This window comes from Glycine max, chromosome 3 (genome assembly GCF_000004515.6).
Source record: "Glycine max cultivar Williams 82 chromosome 3, Glycine_max_v4.0, whole genome shotgun sequence".
In the NCBI taxonomy this organism is placed as follows: domain Eukaryota; kingdom Viridiplantae; phylum Streptophyta; class Magnoliopsida; order Fabales; family Fabaceae; genus Glycine; species Glycine max.
This window is the reverse complement of record NC_016090.4, coordinates 38,750,685-38,762,728: the sequence shown is the minus strand read 5'-3', so window position 1 is coordinate 38,762,728 and position 12,044 is coordinate 38,750,685. Positions and strand designations below refer to the sequence as shown.

Genomic DNA, 12,044 nt, shown 5'->3' with positions numbered 1-12,044 from the left:
CGCAAAATTGATTAAAAAATCATGTTAAGGCCGAAGCAACAGCTTTTCAATTCAATATCACTATAATTTTAAGGACTAGAATTAGTTTTCACTTGTTAGCCAAACACATTATATTAAACGAAAAATGTTCAGTTAATTTCTTAAATTGATTTGTTTGTTCGTTTATATGTACATCTTATTTATAAAACAATCTTATAGAGAACTTTATAGTAAAAACATGATGTTTTGATCTCATTGATTGCTGTTTGACCAAATGGTTATATTAAGTGTTTCCAAGAACAAGACAGAAACTACGTACCCTCAAGAAACATGAAGACTAGGGTATCCAGGAAAATGCATGGATACTTTAAAGAATATCTATCTGAGTGATCACGTGTTCATCTACCTTGAGACACCGAGGAAATTAATTATAGTTTGTAGGAAATCATATTAAATATTTATTTTTAGTCAAACTAAACAAGAACTCTACTCATTGACTGTCAGATAAGACGATTGAAGTGAAGATTTTTGAAAAGCAAGAGAAAAATTTGACTGCACTTGAGACCTATACAACAGTATGAAAATTAAGAATCTCTCCAAGTTCATATATTTGCATCGTGATTTTTTGGTTCGTACAAATCAAAACGAATCAACATAATATTAAGAGATTTATAATAATTTATATTTTTTTTAATTAATTAAATTAGACTCTCTTATTATATTTCTATTGTGATTACTTTGTATTATGGTGACCTTCAATTTTGATCACTTGGCCATTACACCAAACTCATTTTCAATTCTACGAACTTTGGGTAGACCCCAACACACATACACACGAAAGAAAACAACAAAATAGAATAATTAATTGCAACCTTTAAAATGTAACCAAATTAGAAGATTTCACAAAATATAAGGTACTTCAAATACAAAATAGAATAATAAACAGCTTCAATATTGGGCTAACAAATTACTAGTGCAACAAGTTAAATCAAATTTGAAGTTTCAGACTTGCAAAATCAACAGATATTTGCACCAAGCTAGCTGTGCCCCAATCGTAGCTCCAAATCTAACATCTCTGGTTGTTTAAGCAACCCTATTCCCAACTCCAGCTTGATGTTATGCTCACTAGTACTAGTCTTGAAAACCTTGAGTTTTTCCCCTATTGCACAACCCTGTACTTCTTCAACTCCTAAACCACTTACTTTATTCTTATTCATCTTAATTTCCTCACTGCTTTGAGGAATCAAAAGAGGAAGAAGATGTGGATCCGGAGATACTCTTCTTGGTTTATTGTCTCCATTGGGAGAAGCTGGAGTCAGTGAAGAAGACAAAGTCAAAGAAGGGCTATAAAGTGGAAAAGTATGAGCACAATTCAAAAGGTTATTAGATAGACATAATGATGATGGAGATGAAGGTGAAAGATGAGTTGGATTAGGCTTAATGGAGTTAGGTTTATTAGGACACTCAGAAACCCATGATGACGGGGGTAAGCAAGATCTCAATCTTGCCCTATCCCTTCTGTGAACATTCATGTGACCACCCAAAGCTTGAGCAGACTTGAACTCTCTCTTGCAAAAGCTACAAGCATAGTTTCTAGTAGGCCATGAATGCTCCTCAAACCCAAACCTGTTTCTTGTCAGAAAGTTTCCTTCCATGGAACCTCTTGGTCTTGTTCTTCCAAAATGTTTACCTGTAAAAAGAGCAAAATAAAGATATATAGCCACATATGTTATTAAATGAAAATTGACTTTGTTAGGCTCATAGATCTAGCTAGTCCTTACAATTAAGAGGCTCATATACTTCTTTGGACTTCAAAACTGATGAGTAGAGTGATCCATATTGAATCTCAGCTTCATATATATTCTGTGGCAGAAAGTGAAGATCTCTCTCAGCAGGCGTACTTCATCTGCTGCCACTGTCTGCAGCTACTGTATTTGGATATTTCTTTGCAAGTATAGTGGAGAAGCTGTGTGAAAGTGGTATTCCCTTTTGCCTTAACCTGGAAAAGCCCTCGCAAATAATGCTTATACTATATTTCACTCTATCTAGTGACTTTCACCCGAAATTTGACTTCTAAAAACATATACTATGGTCTATGGGAATGATCCTACACAATGTACCTACGCTATTTTACAGTACCCGCAATAGAAACATAACTTTACTTCTTTTCCGTTGATCTATTAACAAGTTTTTTAATTCTGAATTAAAGGGAAAACATGGGTGTTTAATTAACAATCATTTTTAGAGTTATTTTATGATAAACCAAAACCATATTCAGTGTAATTTGCCAAAGATATGTATCACAAATAGATCAATATCAAATTGGCATGCTCAAATTAAAATGAAGTTAATTAACATACACATGATAATGGCTAATTAAGAAGGTGTGTTTCATGCTTTAAAAACTTGAATTTCTAGGCTGAATATTTAATTAAGAGAGATTCTTTTTTTATCAGTGTATCAAGTCACCTGGGAAGTGCGTCCATATAGAAGCTGCGGAGAGAGATGTGAGGATATCTCGTAATTAAGACATAAAAAATAACATGAAAGCTGAGTTTTCTTGTTTGTAAAATTGGGATAGATTTTAAAAAATGCAATACGTACGTAATATATTGTTTTTTCTTTTGGTGTAGTAAGCTTATATCTTAAAAGAAAACTATTCCAATATCATATTACGCTAATCTAAAGTAAATGTATAATATTACGTTAATCTAAAGTAAATGTGTAAAGTAGGAAAGTAATTATAAAGATGTGTCATCATCAATTAAAATTAAAGTACTTAATGATAATTTTAATTAATTTAAATTATTGGTCGATGCATCCTCTCACTTTCTCACCTTACACACTAGAATTACTTAATTAAAAGTGTCAAATCACTATATCTCTAATCCCAATGGGTTACATTAAAGCTAATTTAACAATACTTGCGAAAAATGGGAGAAAGACTCTCTTCATCCTCCAACGAGTTTGTTACTCACAACATAAAAAAAAATTATTGTACTGTGTACAGTTTAGCATTGAGTCAACCTTTATTGATGTAATTTTTTAATAACAGTAATATACATTAAACTAACTGAGAATGTAGTTTTTATAGATAAGTACTGTATTATAATATCGATAAATCAAATTTCAGTACGATATATTACATATTATAATGTTTATACTAATTATTTAATTTTATTAAATAAATATTATAACAACGAAAATAACCTTAACGCTTAAGAATTTTCAGCTATTAATAAATGACATTGTTTTTACAATCCCAGCTGATCTAAATATTTAATTATCATGTATCTTGAACAATAAATCATAACTTTGTCTTCTTAATTTTAATTTAAGGTACAATTTTTATATTTATTTTAAAAAAATATATAATATAAGTGAGATATCAAAACAATTACATAACATGAAAAAAAATTACATATATACATAATATTGATTTTTGTAAAAAAATGAATCGTGAAGTGTGATCATGATCCTCCGCTAAGTCATACTCCCAACCGATCTCTAAGTGTTCGCTACCTCCAAAGTTTCAAATAATTAAAAAGAATCCATCAAACAAAAAATTTGTATTTGCATATAAACAAAAAAGTGTTTACCTTGTCTGTACTATTCAGCGCATGAATCAATTGATACAATATTATTTTAGTTTAATATGTAATCACGAGTTTAATTTTGAACATACACTAACATTAAATATTTTTTTAAAAAAAAGTTAATTACTTATAACAGTCGTATATAACTCAAGTAGGATTCTCAGCAATAAAAAATACATGCATATGTGATTTTTTTTTTTAATAAAAAGTATCTTGATCAATGATCATATATCATAATTTAAAATTGTTGAGACCCGAGAAGTCATATTCAGGTACTTGCACATTCAATAAACATATCCTCCGGCTCAAAAGAAAAAAAATAAATTTTATCTAATCAGTTAAAAACAAAAGAAGCACTATTTTGAGTTAATACCATTTTTCCGAAAGGAAAATATTTTTATAAAAAATAAAGCATTGCTAATGTGCTAGCTAGGGCTTGTACATTTGAGTTGATATATATTCTATGAATGATGCTCCGATTCGTTTGAGCATTATAAATCGAGCTATGATTAGATAATTTATAATTTAATTTATTTTTTAATTTATAAATTTCTATAATTTTTAGTATACTATTTAAATTTAAAATAATTATTATATATACTTGCTAATTGCTTAAAAATAATATACATGCTTTGTATTTGAACCCTCCACCTTCCCAGCACTAACCACACGTCTTTTATTTAGAGATTAAAATGCTCAAGGATATAGTTCCACCAGAAGTGTCATAGGAAAAATAAAAAATTATTGATATTAATTACAAGCATTTATTTTTAAAATTTCGATTAAATTATGATGACATGATCACAAGTAAAAGCAGTTATTCTTATTACTACATGGTCAAAATATATCCACGTGATAGGACGTGCAAATGATAGTTCAGTTATCATCTTCCCAATACAAATGTTGATGTGCTAAATGTAATCATCAAAACATTGAACTAGCAGATTTCGATCCAGAGGCATTTCATCAGCCCTGATCCTGGACACAGGAATTTGCCACGTTTGTAAGGGAGTTTTTTTTTTTTTTTCCTTCACTTTCAAAATGGTCATTCCAATATTAGTGCAGAAAATAATTCGAGAAATACAGAAAGTAATTGTCTGTTTGTAATTGATAGTGTAGCAAAAACGCAAGTTGCGGAAAGAGAGGTGCAATTAGAAGGCAAGACCAAAAGAATAATTAAAATGTCTATTTGCCTCAAGGATTATGTATGAAAGAAAAGCAAGATGGTACAACGTATCCTGCTGGAATGATGGTGGTCGTTTAGGGAGAGACAAGCTTAACCAATTTTAGATATTCTCTAACATAAAAAGACAAATTCTGTTATTAAGAATTTAGTATAAATAAGATTATGTAATAACAACATCATCAATGAAAATACAATTACTTTCCTTCCTTCTCTCTTTTGGAGGCATTGGTCCTCGAAGCCAATTTTCCTTTTCTTATTTTCCTACCATTTTGGTACTCTCATTTCTCGTTTCTCGTTGACATGATCGATTCCACTAAAACCACAAGTCCTCCAGACAAACTCGAGGATGCTATCCTCTGACTCACCACCCATCAACTTTCCCTTGGCAAATCCATGTAGACCATGACCCTCAAAATCGATGAGCTTCTCCATCGAATCTCACCTCTGCTTTCAACCCTAACGCCTTCCTCGCCCACCCCGCCACCATAACCTACACCTGCGTTAAATCACATAATCAAATTAGATGTACCACACTTTGATGGGTCTGACCCCCTTGGTTGGATCTTTAAGATCAACCAGTTTTTTGAGTATCACGTTACCCCGGAACAAGAACGCCTTACCATTGCTTCGTTTTATATGGATGGCAAGGCCCTGGCCTGGTTACAATGGATGATCGGCAACGATTAATTCACGTCGTGGCCGGTCTTCCTCCAGGCACTTCAGACCTGCTTTGCACCCTCCCAATATGAAGACCCCACAGGGGCCTTGTTTAAACTAACACATAGAGGGACAGTGGCACAATACCTGTCCGAATTCAAAGATCTCGCCAATAGAATCATTGGCCTCCCCCCACCTTTTCTACTAAGTTGCTTCATTTTCGGATTGACATCGGAAATCCGCCGCGAGGTCCAAGCTCACCAGCCATTGACCCTTGTCCAAGTAGTTGGCCTTGCCCGTCTCCAAGAAGAGAAGCTCCTCAATACTCGCTAGGCGCCGCATGGCCGCGCTTCACAGCCAATACCACCTGCACCTCTTCGCTTTGTGCCCCTCCCGCCTCTACTTCCCTCACCAAGCCACCTTTCCCCACCAAACCTGAAGCAGTTGTCACCGGAAGAGATAGTCTCGGGAAGAGAGCATGGGCTCTGTTTCAACTGCGACGAGAAATACCATAGGGGCCATCGTTGCGCCTCTAGGGTTTTTCTCCTCATCACAGAGGACGAGAACCCCTCTCTGGATAATATAGAAGTAACTGACCCGCCCGATATCATTGACCCATACCCGGCCCAAATCAGCTTTAATTCTTTAGCGGGCCATTTGGCCCCAGAGACACTCCATTTTCTGGGTCTTGTCAGGGATCATCAGGTGATGCTTCTGGTGGACGGATGAAGCACACACAACTTCATTCAACAGCAATTGGTGACCCAACAACTGGAGTGTAATTGCGTCTGCGAAGCCATTACATTAGATATTCAAGATACTAAGTTTACCGTTGACCTGTATGTGTTGCCGATAGTAGGGGCCAATGTTGTCCTCGGGATGCAGTGGCTGAAATCTCTTGGGCCAGTCCTCACCGATTACAACTCCTTGTCCATGAAGTTCTTTCATGATGGCTGTTTGGTTGAGCTTAAGGGTGATAAGGAGTCCACTCTAAACTCACTCTCGTCACTGCAGTTTCGCCATTTTTGCCGCAAGCAACGGGATAACATGTATTTTCATATCACAGTGCTCTCTGACGATCATCCTGTCAGCACTAGCAAGGATCTTCCTCTAGCCATTCAAGCTCTGCTCAACAAGTTTAATTCCCTGTTCCAGGCTCCCCACCAACTTCCGTCGGAAAGGGACACCGACCATCATATTCATCTGCTACCTAATTCTACTCCAGTGAACGTGCGCCCATACCACTATCCCCATTACTAAAAGCAGGAAATTGAGGCGCATATGGAGTCCATGGTTCAGAAGGCACTCATACAGCCCAGTACAAACCCCTTTTCTTCTCCGGTACTATTGGTGAAGAAGCAGGATGGGTTGCGGAGGTTTTGTGTTGACTAATGACCCTTTATGTTCCTTTCTTCTTCGGAGGTTCTGTGTTGACTAATGATTTGGTGGTAACCCTGTAACAAATCCATCTTCGATAAATCAAAGTGCCCTTTTCTTCTTCGGCACTATCCCCATTCACTAATGACCCTTTTTGTTCCTTGCCTCACCTTTATTGAAGAACTTTGCAGACAATTAGAAAAGTGCCCTAACTACCTGCAACAGTGACAAGCTATTATGAATTCGCCGGCGTCACACCCAGACTCCATAATTGCTCACAATCTAATCATCAAGAAGAGACGTATTTGGTTACCACGAGGACTCTCGATGATTCCCACCCTGCTCACTAAGTATCACTCTACTCCTACAGGTGGACACATGGGCGTCGCAAAAACAGTAGCTCGCATATCTGAAAATTTATGTTGGCCTGGCCTTCGTGACGATGTAGCACAATTTGTGGCTCAGTGTGTCAATTTCCAACACACCAAGTATGAAGCCAAGAAGATGGCGGGACTGTTGTGCCCCCTTCCAGTGCCTCATCATCCCTGGGAGGATCTCTCCCTCGACTTCATCACTGGATTTCCCCCTTATCATGACAATTTGGTCATCCTTGTAGTTGTCGACCGCTTCTCCAAAGGTATCCATCTGGGCATGTTGCCTTCCTCACATACAACTCATGTAGTGGCCTCTCTGTTCATGGGCATCGTTGGAAAGATTCATGGGTTACCACGAAGCCTGGTCTCCGATAGGGACCCTCTGCTCGTCAATAAGTTGGCAGGAGCTATTCCAACTCAGTGGCACAGTTAAGAATGAGCCCCGCATACCATCCACAGAGTCATGGTCAAATAGAGGTGCTAAACAGGGTCATAGAGTAATATCTTCGTGCTTTCATGCACCGTAGGCTAAGAACGTGGGGCAAGCTCCTCCTCTGGGTTGAGTGGTCTCATAACACTTCCTAGAACATGGGAACAAGATAAACCCCTTATGAGATCACCTTTGGGCATAAACCATTCAATTTTCTAGAATATATCATGGGTTCATCTAAACTAGATGTTGTTGACGACATGTTGAAGGACAGAGAAGAAATCTTCCAGGGCATTCGAAAGAAACTCCTAAAGGCACAAACCGCTATGAAACATTTTGCAAATGCTAAGTAGCACGAGGTAGCCTATCAAATGGGAGATTGGGTTTTACTCAAACTGAGACCTCACCGCCAACTCTCGGTCAAAGTTCTAAACGCGGTGCATGACAAATTGGCTAAAAGATTTTATGGGCCCTTTCAAATTGTTGAGCGCATTGGCCCGGTGGCATATCGCTTGTAACTTCCCGAAGAAGCCCGCATACACCCTGTCTTCCATTGCTCAGTGTTGAAACCATTTTGAGGATCACCAGAGCTCAATGAAGTGGTTCAATTACCCAGTGATTTCATTCAGGATCAACCCATCATCTCTCCTCTGGCCATTTTGGATTACCGCAAGTCTTCGTCATTGGCTTAGAGTCCTTGGAAAGTTCTAGTGCAATGGCAGAGGTTATCCCCTAATGACACATCATGGGAAGAATGAGATCAATTGTAAAGAGATTATCACCTTGAGGACAAGGTGATTCTGCAAGGGCCGAAGAGTGATAGTGCAATAAAGAAGCAAGTTGCAGAACAGAGGTGCAATCATAAGGCAAGACCAAAAGAACAATTACAAGGCCTGCTTACCTCAAGGACTACGTATGAAAGAAAAGCAAGATGGTACAACGTATCCTGCTGGAATGACGCTGTTCGTTTAGGGGGAGACAAGCTTAACTAATTTCAGATATTCTCTAACACAAAAAGACAAATTCTGTTATTGAGAATTCAGTATAAATAAGACTATTTAATAACAACATCATCAATGAAAATACAATTACTTTCCTTCCTTCTTTCTTCTGGAGGCACTGGTCCTCGAAACCAGTTTTCCTTATCTTATTTCCCTATCATTAATCGTCAACTTCTTTTAAAAAAAGTTAGTCTCTACACTAGTGTGATAGGAAACTACTATATCGACTTTTACACAATTTGCTTTTGACCCCTATACCTTTTTGTGAAAATCTTATTTTATTCCTCATTTCAAATTTTGAACTCTCCTCTTCCTTGTGCCCTCCTTCTTGGCACCCGTCCCTTTTCTCTCTTCCCCAAATCTTCTCCTTCCCTTCCATAACTCCACTCCTTCCCAATCCTCCTCCTTCAGTTCCCAACCCCACGTCTAATCCTTTTTCCTCTCCTTCTCCAACTTCTCTGAGGTACCCTTTTTATTTCACTAATTTGTGTTCAATGTAATGGTGATTTTGTTGCAGACAATCTACAATGAAATCTCAATTATGTTTATATTTTATTCTGGAAAAATAGGTAACGAAATCACAATTTTGTTACTTATTTTTTTTGGGTTTAGAAAATCACAACAAAACATAATTTCATTGTGTGTTTCATTAGAATAGACAATGGAATCACAATTTCATCGTGAGTTTAATCGAAAGATATTATAAAATCATGATTCCATTTTACAAACATATTTTTTTTAAAAAATAATTCAATAGAATTGTAGTTCCATTGTCCCCCCTTTAAATCATAAAGCATAATCTTTTATATAAAAAAATACAATAGAATTGTGATTTTATTATTATTTTTTATCTCAATAAAATCATGATTTTATTGTGTTAAGGGGATGCCAAAGAAAACAACAAGTTCGTGATTTTGTTGTATATTTTATAATAGAATCATGATTTTATTATAATAAAGGAGATAGGAAAATGATTGTGCAACAAAATTATAATTTTGTGGGAAGAACAATAAGAATAGAAAAAGGGATTAGTCCCTTGATAGGGACCAATAACAAATGAAATGATACCAATAGCAATTTGATCTGATAAGTCAAATGTTGTCCATTTAGGCCCAACAAACGCCCAAAAAGAAAAAAAAAAAGAAGCTTACATGACCAAAGGCTATTATATCCTGCACTAATATTATTACATCCTACACCTTTTATTACATTCCCCGAAAAATTTATTTTAAAATGTAAATTTTTATTCTAAAATAGATTTTCTAAAATTCAATCAAAGGTATCCCATGTAATAATGGGAATGCAGAATATAAATGGCGTGACTGAAATAGTCCCCCAGACTAGGTAGTGACAGATGAGCCCCTAGGCAATTCAGGCTGCAGAGATTTTAAAACTTCTCACAAAGTTCCCTGACCTCAAAAACACAAAAAACTACTCCAAGAATAATATTCTCGATAATTTTAAATAAATTAAAATTAATTTTTATCCATCTATATATATAATTAGAACAACAATATTGAACAAGAGCATTTTTATCCGTCATTCTTCAACGGGAGTCTTTTCAAAAACTTTTTTTTTACAAATAAAAGTGTTTTTAAGAATTTTTCTTAACTTTTTCAATATAAACTATTTTCAATATCTAAAATTGAGCATTCCTATACTAAAAAAGAGACCTAAATGTGGTAGTTGTAACACCGTAATGTCGGTCTACATCCTCTCATGTACTATATTCAAAACTTGAAAAATTGTTAAATTTAGGGGATTAAGAATTCTATCTTACACAAGTTTTTTATCCTTTGTTTAAATATATGACCTAATTGGCTATGGCATTATGTAGTATAATTCTTATTGGTTATTAACATTTTAAATTGGTTGCTAACTAATCAATTTGGAAAGTGTTTTTCTCGGTCATTTCTTTTGTAACTAATCTAGAATGTTCATCCAAATATTAAAAAAATGTCACAACTAACCTCGTACTACATATGTTTTTTCTATGAATAAAAGTAGATCATCAATCTAAAAAGTGATTTTTGTATTAATGATTGTTAAGGAAAAGATGGTTTAACCTTTATGGGAAAAAAAATACTAGTTTTTTGTTTAGGTAAATGGAGACAAGAAAGACAAAAAGAAAAAAAAAATAGCAAGGGCAAAAACAAAATGTGCAAGAATATATGCGCTACGTACTCCAACAGCATCCACGGCCAACATAATAAGAACCAATCCTGGGCGTGTTAAGGAGCAATTTGGAAGGAGATGATAGATTGCAAGTCTTTGCTCGTGCATCATAACACTAGTTGCCTTCCAGCAACAAGTGCAGTGAACTATAAGTTTAACCTTATGGTTTTAATGTTTGACAACAAAATATGCTAATAGGTATATATATACTCTCAAGTGTACAAGGATCATATTGTGATAGTTCATCTGCTAGAAAGATATACAATCTCGTGAGAAATTTTCCTAATTAATTAAGACTATATGTGACAAGTGACAACAATATGAAGACTACATCTTGCGATGACTAAACTATCTCATTTTAGGATCGTTGAACATTTCTCTGTTGTTGGACAAAATATCTATCAGTCCTAAGCATTGGAAAAAAGTTAACTTGTCACATGAACAATGGAATATTCTACCTATTGTCAACCAGAGGAACAAAAGTAACACAGATTTTTTAGATACAATGACTACATTCAGGATAATTAAATATGCAGTAAAATGAATAAATGCATCAAGCGTTCATATTTTTAGAATAAGCACCCTCAAGGTCTAAAGATCTCTCAAGAAGAACAATTTATAAATAAAGATAATGAAACACCCATTGCTTTTAATTGAATAAAAGAATTTGCATTAACTCCGATCCTAATTACCTTTTTTGCTGATGCGATCCTAATTACCTATCGTACATTATTTCTAATTAAGTATATAGTAAGAGTTTTTTTTTTTTTTTTGTGTGAATAGTATATAGTAAGAGATAAAGAACAATTATATATTTTTTATTGTCAGGATTTGGCTATTATAAAATAATAATGTGAACTTTAGAGAATAAGATTTGACTATTTAAAAGTAAAAATATGCACTTTAAAGCATAAAATACACTTGACTTCGTTGATTTTTTCAATCAATGATTATAAATTAATTGCTATAAATTCAAATACATATATAATAAAATATAAAATTAAATACAATATCAACCATCGATTATTTAATTAAAGGTTATTATTGGACGAGGATAATTTTATTTTCTTTTTCTTAGAAGAAACTTGTTAAAAAGAGTATTTCTACATGAGTCTATAAGAACTTATAAAAAATGAGAATATTGTATTTTTCAATCATTGAAATAACTAGATTTTTTTTCTGGATAGAAAATATAGTTATTTCAATGATTAAAAAAAATACAATATTTGTATTGAAATAGCTAGATATTCTAATAATAAGGGCGAACAA

The 12,044-nt window shown here is 34.6% G+C and overlaps 1 protein-coding gene across 1 annotated transcript; it reads right to left on the bottom strand.

Annotated features, from left to right (window-relative positions):
- Nucleotides 1–864: 864 nt before the first annotated feature.
- On the bottom strand, nucleotides 865–2,014 carry LOC102666850 (transcriptional regulator SUPERMAN). The gene is made up of 2 exons (XM_006576863.4): nucleotides 1,761–2,014; nucleotides 865–1,669 (listed from the first exon to the last, which is right to left on the bottom strand). The coding sequence occupies exon 2, from the start codon at nucleotides 1,632–1,634 to the stop codon at nucleotides 1,017–1,019; it is 618 nt and encodes a 205-aa protein (XP_006576926.1). The 5' UTR covers nucleotides 1,635–1,669; nucleotides 1,761–2,014; the 3' UTR covers nucleotides 865–1,016.
- Between the last annotated feature and the right edge of the window lie 10,030 nt (nucleotides 2,015–12,044).